Below are 14,105 nucleotides of genomic sequence, written 5' to 3'. Positions count from 1 at the left end.
ATTTATCTGTTGCATCTCTTCCCTTACTAAAATGAGCACTCCATGAAGTCTTCACTGTTGTAACACCAGCAACTAGAACAATGACTACTGAAAATGAATTAATGAACAAATGATTGAGTGAAAGTAAAATCCCATTTAACTATTAGTATTTATATGAAACAAGGTCAGAGAATAAAATTTTACCACATTGCATTGTGAAAGAAATTCACTCTAAATATTAAGAATAACTAGAAACTTTCTTTCCCAAACATAATAGAAATAAGAAAACACTTCTGGCAACTTATTTGTTTGCCTAATGCTGAATGTGAAAGGTTGACTCTAACCATTGCTCTCCTTCCTTTTTGTTTCTGAAATATTTGTCCTTTTCCCCTACGTGGGCATTTCCCACAGCTCACAGTAAGAATGGCCACTACTTAAGCCAAAGAAAGTAGAACACAGGAGAAAGCTAAGGCCAAGGCTTGAAGGGATCTTGTTATCTGCATATGATATGAAAGCTTCCACGCAACTTAGCTAGGCTTATCTAAAACCAATAAAGTCATTTTTTAGTGGGAACAGATGTAAAGTTTAATACTCCTAATCTTTCAAAAATTAGATATTGTAAAGTTTAATTGAATTATATTGTCTTTCTAAATATGTAATTCCTTATCCTATTAAAAATTCTATTTTATTCAATCTCAAAGGGAAGGAGAAAAATAGCACTATCATAATAGTAAGACTTTCTTTCAGGAAGAGGTTCCATCTTGTTTGATATATATTTAGTTTTCGAAGCATTTGTGGATTTTTTGAGAAGTAAAGAGATTAAGGAAATAAAATCATAGTTCCCTTCTAGTGAGCAGCACCACATTCTAGGTACTTAGCTAATCACTTTTCATGTACCTTCTCAATGAATTCTAGGAGTTAAAGATTATGTTACCCTGTTTCTAGATAAGAACATAGAAACTTAGAGGGGCCTAAGGTCATACAGCTAGTTAAGTGCCAAAAACAGTCTTAACTTTAGATCAGGCAGAGCCCAAGTCTTATGCATTAGATAAATTGCATTTTTAATATTTAATTGGCAGTCCTTAATAAAGGAAGCTGAATGGCAAAAGGTTCCTTCCCCTTATCTATAGATACTTTAGGTTTGTCTATTTCCCCAGATCATGGAGAACCAGCAGTCTTGGTAAATTCTAACTATATTACAGAATTAATTAACAATGTAAAGAGCAATATTATATCGAATTCATAAATGATGATCTTATTTCTAAAATCCAAATTTGGTCAATGAATGATAGTTAAGGGCTCTGAATTTGGAGTTGTTTATCTGGGTTAGAATTTAGAGCCCATTATGGAAAGATCCCAAATTTCTATCAAATGATGAATGGATTAGAAGATGTGAGATACATATATATACATAAATATATATGTATATATATACACAGGAATATATATGAAATATATATATATATATATATATATATATATATATATATATACACATACATATCCAGAATACTGCTCAGCGATGGAAAATGAAATCTTGGGGCTCCTGGGTGGCTCAGTCAGTCGAGTGTCCAACTTCGGCTCAGGTCATGATCTCGCAGTCCATGAGTTAGAGCCCCTCATCGGACTCTGTGCTGACAGCTCAGAGCCTGGAGCCTGCTTTGGATTCTGTGTCTCCCTCTGTCTCTGTCCCTCCCCCACTCACACCCTGTATCTCTCTCTCTCTCTCTCTCTCTCTCTCTCTCTCTCTCTCTCTCTTTCACTTTCTCTCTCTCTCAAAAATAAATAAAAAAAATTTTTAATTAGAATGAGTGTGCAGCCTCATACTACACCTTTATCTTTAGTAAGTCACTTTCTTTGCCCAGTAAATCATAGGACCTGATTCTTTTCCTGCCAATGGACTCTGCCTTCCTTCTCTTGCAAAAATGAATAGAAGAACAGTAGTAACAGGCACCCAGCTTGGTTGGCTGGGTCAGAGCAGCAGTGCACCCTCCATCTTTAGCCTGTAAGGCACCATGGAAACCCATCATATCAGAAAAATGAAATTTTTGAAAATATGAGAGAAGATTTTCTCCACACAGAGAGGACATCATTTGAAGAACCTACTATTCTATATTCTAGGAGTTTATTAGATTCAGTGTTGTGGCTGAAATTTCAGTGTGGTTGCATAACTTTGTGATGCTTCATATCATCTTATGATATGCCGGGAAAGTGGTGAGGCACCTTAAAGTGCTCTCATGTCATGCTTCAGTGAAGAAACAAAGAGAGTCCCATCCCCCTCAAGAAAACTGTGGAATTTCCCACACTCAGCTAAACTGCTGGTCAGGGAAAATAGAGGAAATAAAACATGACTAAAAAGGAAGAAATCAAAGGAATAACAACAGGGCTGACTCTCAAGGAAATAGGAGTTTCTTTTTGTTGTTGTTAATGTTTATTTATTTTGAGAGAGAGAGAGCATGTGTGCAAGTGGGGGAGACACAGAGAGAGAAGTAGAGAGAATTCCAAGCAGGCTCCACAGGGTCAGCACAGAGCCTGAGATGCGGGACTGATCTCATGAACCTGTGAGATCCTGACCTGAGCTGAAATCAACAGTCTTATGCTTAACCGACTAAGCCACCCATGTGCCCCAGAAATATGAGTTTCTTGATGGAAAGTCTGCTTCCAGGAACTTGAGAAAAAGGTCAAGCATGAGAAACATGAGTCCACCAAGAACCAGCTTGGCTTGTTTTACTATGACTTCATCACTTCTCAGGCTCTTTCCTTCACTTTCATCCTTTCTCCCTTCTTCCCTTCCGCTTTCTCTAATTTACCCAATAACAATTCCTACATTTCCTTTTTTCCCCCTTGTTTATGCCATATTTTTCATTAAATACTGAGTAGCTTCTTCTCAGAGCTAATGAGGAACCCAAATAAATTATAGAATTATTCCTTTGTGACTATGATGTCACAACCTATATCAGAAAGACCTACTGCTAGAGCTCTGCCACTCATTTCTTTACTCGTATTCCCTTAATTCAATTTCCCACTCATCCCTCCATTTCCTCCAAACTACAGGTTAATACAAATACAATAAGAGAGTTCTAATGTCCTTGGGAATGGTTGTGTATTTCCATTTTGCAGTGATTTTATACCTATGTCTTATGTTGAAAAACTTTTAAAAGAGCTTTGTCACAGTCTCTTGTTGTTCCCCAAGTAACAGGTTTTCCTTTGCTACATTTCATGTTCAAGCCTTATATGTATCAAAAAGAGTAAATTGTGTCTTCTACGTACATATATGTGTGTATATAATTGGATGGATGGATGGATGGATGGATGGATGGATGGATGGATAAATAGGTAATTTATATAGATAGGCAGACAATCATTGCACTGGGATTAACTGAATAATCTTTTTCCCTCCAAAGGAACTGAAGAAGAAGATGAAGGGGATGACCATCTTCTAGGGTCTGTGGATGAGTTTTGGTGGTTTCCTCATATGTGGAGCCATATGCAACCCCACCTCTTCCATAATGAGTCATCTTTGGTGGAGCAAATGATTCTCAACAAAAAATTTGCCTTAGTAAGTAACTCTCAATCAAAAAATTTGCCCTAGTGACTCTTTTGAATATTACATTGAGCTAGTATACACTGACATTAGAACAAGTTGGTATTTTAGCCTTTCAGTATGTGACTTTTGAATTTGTATGGGACGCTCAGTACTATGCCTAATACTTTGAGGGTTCTAATTTAGGAAAAACTTCACAAGACACTCTAAGACTTACCTACTAGACAGTTTAGTCAGAGTTCATAAGACATGGCTCTCTGTCCAGAAGGAGCTTCTTGCTATATCAGGAAGGCAAAATATGCACACAAAACAATTTTCCAACAAAATGAGATATTCCATAACCTACTACTAAACTGTACAGATATAAGAACCCACAGTTCAGAGAAATAAGTGTCATTGGGAGTGGCCAGGAAAATGTACTTGTGGAAACAGGACTCTAGGTACACCTGAAATAAGAATAAAATTTACGTGCCAGGAAGCACTGGAGTGTAATGAGGCTGAGGGAAAAGACCATGTAAGGAGACCATAATGTGGGCACTAGGTAATGAAGACTGAGTCAGAAAGGTAATGGAAATGGGAGGAAAACCATTTAAACACATTGCAAACATATATGCTATAGTGACGGAACATTCACTTGACTGGTACACTGTTTCCTACTGAAGGCTTTCTGCTTCCTGACAGGGAAATTTACAGTAGAAGTTCTAATAAGTACAGTGTACGAGAAAATATGCTGTAAGCAGCAGGGATGGCATATAGTGATTAACAACCCAATTTAGCATGTTTGTTTCTGTGAATAATACTAATGGCACACAAACACATGGAGGACTCCAGATAGGCATTTGTCTATTTACCCAGAATTCTCACACCTTGGGCAGGGAGTGCCTTGGGGTAGGAACTATATTCAGTTCATCACGGCGTGGCAGCTCCTATATCATGAAGGTACTCAATAAGTATTTGTAGCATAAATGATCAAGGCAACAGAAATTATCATTCAAAAAGGATTTGAAATGTAATATATTTTTATCTATTATAGCATTTTTTTATTTCCAAACCATAAAGCTGATATTACAAAGTTCATAAATTATTTATATTGAGAATAATTCTAAAACCATCATATCATGTTCCTAAGCAAATCCTACTAATTGTAGACTTATCCCAGTGTGTAAAATGAATTAAAATACACAATGCTGGTTAATTTAAATATGATTTTGAAAAACTTAAAATATAATTGCTCCCTTGACAAACAGAAAATGTTTTACCAGAGATTTAAAGTTCTAACCCCATAACTAGAAATGATTGATTTCAAATACAACTGCTCAACTTTGAGGCTTTTCCACATATATGCCTTTCTCATCATTATAGTCCTTAAACAGTATAGTTCCCAACATTATATGTTCTTAAACATTATAGTTCTATTTCTTAACATATTTCACCCTGAAATGACATAAGAGATTGTGGTTGTCAAGGGTTATGTCTCCCTTTGCCGGCCACCTGACCATACAACTGTTAGCTTTTTGGCCACTTAGAATTTCAGAGTACGGACACTCACTTATCATAGAGTGTATTCTATGTAAACTGCTGGAGCCAGGATGTTCAGGTAATTGATCCACATGGTACCTTACTTAAAGGTGCACAATAAAAAGTAAGAATTTATAAAATACATTTTTCTATCGAGGATATAGAAGGCCAGACACTTTATGGATAGCATTAGAAGCCCATACTTGTCTTTGAACTTCAGTGACTGCCCAAAATAGATACGCAGCTGCAAGTGCACGATGGGCATGCACTGATATTTTGTCAAGAAAATGAGAACAGTGTTCTCCATATTGATATTGTGAAAATGTTCTGATAGAATTTGCAAACTCTTGTGAGATGAAGAGCCTCCTTTATCCCCCTAGAATATAAACAGAAATAGCGAACAGCATGTAAGAGTGTGTAAACATTGTCACACTTTTTAATGGAGAGCACTAAAAATCCTATCTCGATGCAGCAAACATTAATTCTATCATCTTCAAAAGTCTAAGACTTGCTGATATAAGCAACATTAATCAGCATGAGAGGATGTGAAGAAGAAAATTACTTTTATTCTTTAATCTGTGGAGAAAGAAAGGAAATGGTGAAAGACGAAATACATAGAGTAAAAGAAAGTATTAGTATAAGATTAAAAAGGAGAAGTAAGCAGGAAGGTTTTTTGTTGTTTGTTGTTTTTGGTAGCTTTCAAAAAACTAGTTTATCAAGGCAAATGTGATGAACATGACATTAACTGCTATCTATATTCCTCTGCAGCTACATAGTATCTAAACAATAGTATTCTATTATTACCTGAATGGATGGATCACTGAATGTTATGTTTGTATTAAAACAAGTGAAAATACTTGAAAGTACATATAATGAGAACAGACATGCACAGGGATTATATACATTTTTTTAGAATTCTCAACTAAAAAGCATCATGAGTTGAATAATTCAGAACTGAAATTTGGTCATTCTTACCCTCCTCACTCAAGTGCCAAGCAAAGGACATTTTCTTCAAAATTTCTTTCCTAAGTACAGGTTTACAACCCAAATTACGATCCTCAAAGCAGCAGAGAACAGTCATGAAGGATCTTCAGAAATAAGGCCAAATATGTTCTTTAATATTTAATCAATTATAGGACCCATGGATTTTTTTTTGGGGGGGGGGAGGGAGTCAGCAAAGGACAGATAAGAAAAAAGACAAATCCAGGACCAGTCCCACCCAGCCATAATCCCAAGAAAGAGAATATATATATGTAAAGCAATTGAGAACAGTGATTGGCACCTCACAAACAGTGATGGCAGCTGTTGTTTTGATTATCATTCTATTCACTATCAGAAAACTGCCATCTTCAATTTTTGCCTAGGCTCCTGGGAGGCATTTAGAGTGACAGGTGAGAGGAACCAAAATCCTCAAGTTTAAAAGCTTATTCTGAATTGCTATGACATTTGGCTAATGTGAATTCTACACATTTTCTAAACATGTGTTAACTCTTCTACTTCCCATCAAGGCATTAGGGTTACAAAGAAGAGGCTTTGCTGCTAAATTTAAAGAGGTAATGAGAAAAGGGTATTCATTTTTTATACATTCCATATTATTTCCTTTAATTCTTATAGCAATCCTGAATTGTAATTATATTCATTCTCACTTTATAGAAAAGGAAAGTGAAAATCAGAGAAACACAGTGATTCACTCAGGATTATAGAGCTTCGTGGGGGTAGAATTAAGACAAGAAATCCAGGTCTTCTAAAATGGCATATATTGTAACCGCCCAGGCTTTCTCACTAGCCTCTCAACCCAGTTCGAAGGAGTAAGTCTAGATTTCCCTTCTGTATGGTAATCCAAAAGAATATTTGATAATTCTGATAACATAAAGGAAATTGAAAACTAGAGGTGGAACTCATAGGGCAACTTTTTCCTGAGGTTCCCAGAGGTCCCCTAAACTAAGATAGGCAGAGTTTCTAAAATGTTGGGAAAGGAGACAACTAAACCTGAGGACCTTTCCACGTGAATGAGTTTCTTTTGTCATCTATAGATAGAAAGACTGCTTTAATTCAATGGAAATTATTCGAGAGGAAGTTTTGCCTCAACTACCAACTCACTAGATGAAACAAGGAAAAGCTTAACCTGTGCTAACAGTGCATTTCTAAACTGGGTAGCATCCTGCTTTTCTCCACCAGCTTAGAGATTCTGAATTTAAAAATGAGCATTTGTGTTTCTCCCAGTGAAGGAACTGAAAGAACATACAGAGAAGCAATGTGCTGGCCTGGGAGCAAGTGGGTATTCAGACAAGACTGGAGCTCATGGATAAAATTCAATATTCAAATGAACAATGGAGTTAGAAAACATTTAAAGTATGTTTCCAACTAAGAGAATCTGAGACTATGATGTAAAGCCCTTTTGTCTGAGTGTTCTCTATCACCATCTGTAACCAAATACCTGTTATTTTCATTGGGTTTTAGCAAATACATCTGATCTATTATCCTTTTGCACAATTGGACACTTCTGTCTCACAAGGGAATTTGATGTCCATTTTAATTTAGCTTTGAAAGCTCTAATAGCTTATTATGGAAGGTCAAGTAAATCCTTTAGGCAAACTTGCATTTGATGATTACAGCCACCAGGAAATACAGCTTTAGAGGCTGATTAGAAAATATTTTTAGTTTTCAAATATGGGCTGCTTCAGGTATTAAAATGAAATGTAAACAAGGGTGTTTTTTTTTGCACGATACCCATATCTGAAGCAAGGATTAATTATAACATTTGTTAATGACCTACAACACAGTTTGAAATATCTATTGTACAGAAGTGCCTGGGTGGCTTAGTTGGTTAAGTGTCTGACTTCGAATCAGGTCAAGATCTAACCTTTCAAGGAAACAACCAACAAAACTAAAAGGCAACCAACGGAATGGGAAAAGATATTCGCAAATGACATACCGGACAAAGGGCTAGTATCCAAAATCTATAAAGAGCTCACCAAACTCCACACCCGAAAAACAAATAACCCAGTGAAGAAATGGGCAGAAAACATGAATAGACACTTCTCTAAAGAAGACATCCGGATGGCCAACAGGCACATGAAAAGATGTTCAGCGTCGCTCCTTATCAGGGAAATACAAATCAAAACCACACTCAGGTATCACCTCACGCCAGTCAGGGTGGCCAAAATGAACAAATCAGGAGACTATAGATGCTGGAGAGGATGTGGAGAAACGGGAACCCTCTTGCACTGTTGGTGGGAATGCAAATTGGTGCAGCCGCTCTGGAAAGCAGTGTGGAGGTTCCTCAGAAAATTAAAAATAGACCTACTCTATGACCCAGCAATAGCACTGCTAGGAATTTATCCAAGGGATACAGGAGTACTGATGCATAGGGCCACTTGTACCCCAATGTTCATAGCAGCACTCTCAACAATAGCCAAATTATGGAAAGAGCCTAAATGTCCATCAACTGATGAATGGATAAAGAAATTGTGGTTTATATACACAATGGAGTACTATGTGGCAATGAGAAAGAATGAAATATGGCCCTTTGTAGCAACATGGATGGAACTGGAGAGTGTGATGCTAAGTGAAATAAGCCATACAGAGAAAGACAGATACCATATGGTTTCCCTCTAGTGTGGATCCTGAGAAACTTAACAGAAACCCATGGGGGAGGGGAAGGAAAAAAAAAGAGGTTAGAGTGGAAGAGAGCCAAAGCATAAGAGACTGTTAAAAACTGAGAACAAACTGAGGGTTGATGGGGGGTGGGAGGGAGGGGAGGGTGGGTGATGGGTATTGAGGAGGGCACCTTTTGGGATGAGCACTGGGTGTTGTATGGAAACCAATTTGTCAATAAATTTCATATATATAAAAAAAAAGATCTAACCTTTCAAGAGTTCAGGCCCCATGTCAGGCTCAGATCCTCTGTCCTCCTCTCTCTCTCTGCCCCTCTCCTGCCTGTGCTCTCTCTTTCTCTCAAAATAAATAAAATAAACAGTTTTTTTAAATCTGCTATAAAATATCTATTGTACAGCTTTTAAAATTGGACAAAATTCCATTTAATAAGTAAAATAACATTGCATTTAAGCCTCAAAACAATCATCAATATGTATATACTTTCAATTAAAGAATTAGAGCTAACATTTTTGATAAATTATGGTGGCTTAATTTTTAATGAAAAAATAATTAGTGGAAATTTTCATCAAAGAACTCATTGCCAATATCAGATGACACTTAACACTGTAATAGACAATTGTTATTAAAATTAGTAGTAGTAGAACAATGTTTCTAATCCTGAAAACATAAAATCTTGCCAAGTATTGTACTTTTTGACTGCATTATCATTACTCTTCAAATAGTGTCCTTTGCCTTTGCCCCCTTCTTTTCCAAGTTCAGCAGAACTGCTAATTCACATTAGCTGAAATGTCTATTGTCACAACTTTTTAGATTAGTGAGCACATTAACTTTTGTAATATGGAAATAAAGATTATAGTATCAAAATGTAATTTAAAATATATTTAAAGACTTGCTGGCTTAAGGAATATATGATAATCTTTTAATTAGTTTGCTTGCCAGCTAGAGAATGAATGAATTCTATCATTTTTACTTCAATGAAGCACTTCGTAAAAAGACACATTCGATTTTTACTTTATTGATATTGAAAACAAAGCACAGTTCTTGTGGTCCTAATAGAAATAGAGTTCAAATCAGGATGTGAAAGTCCACTTGGAGCTGGTAACCACTTCTTCAGTTACCCAAGTAGCACAGTTTTAAAAAGACACTAGCCATTATTCAGAGCATGATGACCAATATGGTGAAGTCTATAATTTACTTCATAAAAAATAATGGCTGAAGGAACTTGGTAAGGCCAAGAGACGGAAGAGGGACCAAAGGATGTATTATCAGGACAAATATTCAACCTAAAAGTTCGAGGATGGCCATCTCAGTGATTCCAATATCGAAATGTGTCAGTGCTAACACCCTTACCCCCACTACCACCTCACATCCTCCCCCAGGATGTCCCAAATCTCCCAACTGCTCAACAACTAAAGGGGCCTGGCTCAGAGTCTCCAGCATCTATCTCCAGCTCGACCGCTGACAACAGTTTTCTGAATGATTGGTGGTATAGCATGCCGGCTGGTAAATATTTTGAATATTACTCCTGAGTATAATCAATCAATTATATGATTTAGAAGGAACTTAAATAAGTACATTCAGAAAGTAAGCCATAGGAGAGGGAATACAATCCTATATATTCAGGTAGCGTTTTTCTTCTAATCTAGGTTCTTTACCTAGAATGGTGATTGACACCTCATAGGTGCTCAATGTTTGGTAGATGAAAACATAATAAATAAATATTTCTTCCAGATCTTAAGATTTTATCATTACTGTTTAAAAATGTAGGTTTTATTGTTATTTGGGTATGGTGAGCTCATCAGATCAGGAGACGACCGCAATTGAAAAGCTGGTTTGTTACTCAAAGTTTCCAAAGAGGAGAGAGCACACCACACCATCCAGGCCCCATGGTGTAGCACTAGAGTCAGTAGAGAGAGTATGGGGAATCCTGTAGTTCCTACAGGAAAGGCCAGACAAGGCATGGTAAACAGGTTTCTAATGGTGTTATACCTGGTCCTGAGATGATTAGGGAAGGGAGGTAGCTCCTCAGCTTAAGAAGGAAGTGATTGTGGGGCGCCTGGGTGGCTCAGTTGGTTAAGCATCTGACTTCAGCTCAGGTCGAAATCTCATGGTTCATTAGCTAGAGCCCCGTATTAGGTGAGTTACAGCCCTGCTTTGAGTGAGCCCCTCTTCTCTCTCTCTCTCTCTCTCTTGAGATTCTCTCTCTCTTTCTTCCTCTCTCTGCCCCTCGCTCACTTGCACCCTTTCCTCTCAAAGAAGACAAAAAACAAAACAAAAGCCAAAAAAAATGGAAGTGGTTGAGAGTAGGGACCCTGAACAGGTTGGTTTACATTTGAAGAGCATGCTCTTGGATAGGTGTTTAACTGTCTCTAGGAACTGGATAGCCCTGGGAGAGGCAGTCTTTCCCGGGTCAGCAAGGTCTCAGATGTCAGAGCATCAGAAATACAGAAAATAAAAAGGCATGATTAATACAGTTACATATACCTCTAAGTTATGTATCTTGAAGCATTCCATAGGTTTTCAAATCCCCTCATCATTCCAGTTGCCATAATTGTACAACATCTAACTTGCCATTCTCCTTCCATAATATGTTGCCCTGTGTGACCATTATCAGAACAGAAAACAGTACAATATTTTTCCTTTATGTACTTTACTTCTATTTATGTAGCCAAGAGCACATTTTTTTTAAACCATCATATCCCACCTGTGTCTGCCAGACCTTCTGCCCATGAGCTATTTATTAAGCCTTCAGGTATTTGTTTTTGTCCAATAGCTTTTGTAAACTGAATGCTAGCTTTGCGATTAAAACTCCCCCTTTAACATTTCATATTTGTCATGTGTTCAGTGTTTCAGTATATCACCATACTTGTAAAGATTGATTCTGTTATTTAACATGCATTACTTCTGTCCTAGTTTTGTGTCATCCATATATTTTACAAGTATACTTTATCAGTATGACTTTTGCATCTTCATCAAGTTGTTGATCAAGTTGAACAGGCTCAGAAGAGCACGTCTTAAAGGAATTAAAAGTCTAGAAGTTTTATTATTTCTAATTCCCTTAAGACATGCTCTTCTGAGCCTGGAAAATACTGAAGTACTTTAGTTCATTATAGTTAACAATTTAGTTCCTCGTGTCTTTTATTCTAATTTTATGTTTATACCATCATACGTATTTTGAAGAGCGGTTCTCTTTGATAGGGAAAGTAGAATCAGAAGAGATATTGGGCATTTCTGCTTTTCTTCCCCAATCATCAAAATTTTTCAGCCTCCTCCTTTCCAACTGTGAACATGGAATTAAATTCTTTGTGTATCTTTTGCTGATTAGAGTTGTTTTTAATTAGCAATTTATGGAAAATAAACTTATTTTGAACTTTAGTCTCTTTCATTTTTTTTTACCATTTTTATTTATTTTGTTTTGTTAGTTGTTTTTGTCTTTGGTTATTTGCACTTGCTTTCATCTCATGTACCTGTTTTAAGCCTTGGTGAATGTGAGGGCCCTATAAGTAGTTTCTTTAAATAATAGCTAGTATTACTGACCCTTCATTATGTGTCTAGAACTCTTAATTAATAATCTTATTTTTTCTTGTATTAATCATATTTAATTCCTGTCTCAACCCTTCTGACCTCATCTCTATTTTATAGAACACAAAAAGATGATATTTGAAGGAGTTTATTGAGTAATTACTCCCATCCACAAAGCAAAGCCACAGTTCTGGCACTCGAATTCAGAGATTTCTGACTCTTAATCACGATGGTAAATAGATGTTTTCTTCCTTGTTTTGAATAATTATAATTCTCTAGGACGCATTACATTTTTTGAATCCCCAATCCTTCTTCAGCTATACTCCTTTAATGTATTCCTAGTGTATATTCCTTTAGTGTATCGTTTCACCTTTTTCTATCAGAATGTTTTAAAATCTGCTATCCTAAACTGAAATTTCATATCTAATTATTTTCAGAATTACATATTTTAAGCATTTTGAACTCCAAGATGACATTGTCATCTCCTTCCCAGAGTTCAGTCACTTCCATATAGACTGTAGAATCTGAGAATATTAGGGGTGCCTGGGTGGCTCAGTCAGTTGAGCGTCCGACTCTTCATTTCGGCTCAGGTCGTGATCCCAGGGTCATGGGATCAAGCCCTGCATCAGGTTCTGCGCTGAGCATAGACCCTGATTAATATTCTCTCTCTCTCCTCCTCTGCCCCTCTCCCCAGCTTGTTCTCTCTCTCTCTCTCTCTCAAACAAATAAACAAACAAACAAAAATCAGAGTATATTAGAGTGGGAATGTTGAGGATGGAGAGAAGCAGAAAGACTGGAGGTAAGTAGACAAATTGGATTACTATGGAAATAACTAAAGAAGAGGACATAAAGAACAGCTTTAAAACTAACAGCAGAAGTGAAATTATAAAGGAGAGAAATGTATAAACTATTTCTGAAATAGAATCAATAGGTCTTCTTGTTGGATGGATGATGAGGAAGCCAGAGGAGATAACAAGTCAAAAATAACATCAAGGTTTGAGCCTCCCAATTTTCTATCTGTGTATACTTATTTAAAGTATGTAGGTATGAACTGCTGCTTTTCCTTAGAAGCTCTGTATACCCCCTCCTACCCATTCTACAGATGCACACCTTTTTTTTTTCTTATTTAGATACATCATTACACTTTTGAAAGTGGTTTTGATTACATCAGGAACTTAGAATCCTTTTCGTTGTAAATCCCTTTCCAGATTAATTTTTTCCATTCTATAGGAAGATTTCATGCTCCCTGAGAAGCTGGAGAGTATAGAAAACTATTCTTCAATTCCTTTCCTGTATTTCTCTAGAGACAAAAAAAATTCTACACTGCATCTCCAGCACATGTACGGTAATTTAAACTGGTTTTGTAAAAAGAAAGATAAATTTAGTACATGTCCTACATGAAAATAGTCCCGCACTGCCCAAATTTATTTGGGCACAAAATGAACTAAAAGCCTTTATGAAATCTCCAAGAAACTCTTTGTGGTGAGCTGGAGTCAGATGCAGGGATGGAGCTGGGGAAAGGTTTATTTCCAGATCCATGCATGCTGCTACTAAATTTTGACTGCTCCTTCCTTTTTGAGTGCCTTGCATTTAGTTAAAATGGAAGAAGCATTTGTTTTCTGAGAGGTTATCATAAACATGGCAGAGATGGGAGTGATGGCAAAAGAAGACATGACAGTAAGGTCCACACACATGCTAACCCTTCATCCGCTTTGGCCTTTTCACGTCTCCCCCTCCATGTCCACAATCATTCAGCTATTTCCATGAGTTCTTTCTTTGCACCATATCCTGCTCCATTTCAGTGCTTTCGACCCCCACTCCACTTTGACATCTTTCACCCTACACCTAGATCCGTGCAGCAGCATCCAAACTCACCTCCTTAATGCCCCGTTCTGTTCAATTCATGTTCAAATCAGGGAATGCT

At 36.9% G+C, this 14,105-nt stretch overlaps 1 protein-coding gene across 1 annotated transcript in view; it reads left to right on the top strand.

Annotated features, from left to right (window-relative positions):
- NDST3 (N-deacetylase and N-sulfotransferase 3) overlaps positions 1–14,105 on the top strand; it is a 184,482-nt gene that overhangs the window by 64,402 nt on the left and 105,975 nt on the right. The window contains exon 4 of the mRNA XM_019829011.3: positions 3,384–3,538. Within this exon, the coding sequence (XP_019684570.1) occupies positions 3,384–3,538 (155 nt within the window). The remainder of the gene's footprint in view (positions 1–3,383; positions 3,539–14,105) is intronic.

This window comes from Felis catus, chromosome B1 (assembly GCF_018350175.1).
Source record: "Felis catus isolate Fca126 chromosome B1, F.catus_Fca126_mat1.0, whole genome shotgun sequence".
Lineage (NCBI taxonomy): Eukaryota > Metazoa > Chordata > Mammalia > Carnivora > Felidae > Felis > Felis catus.
The sequence above is the reverse complement of the archived record's forward strand: the minus strand, read 5'-3'. Positions and strand labels throughout refer to the sequence as shown.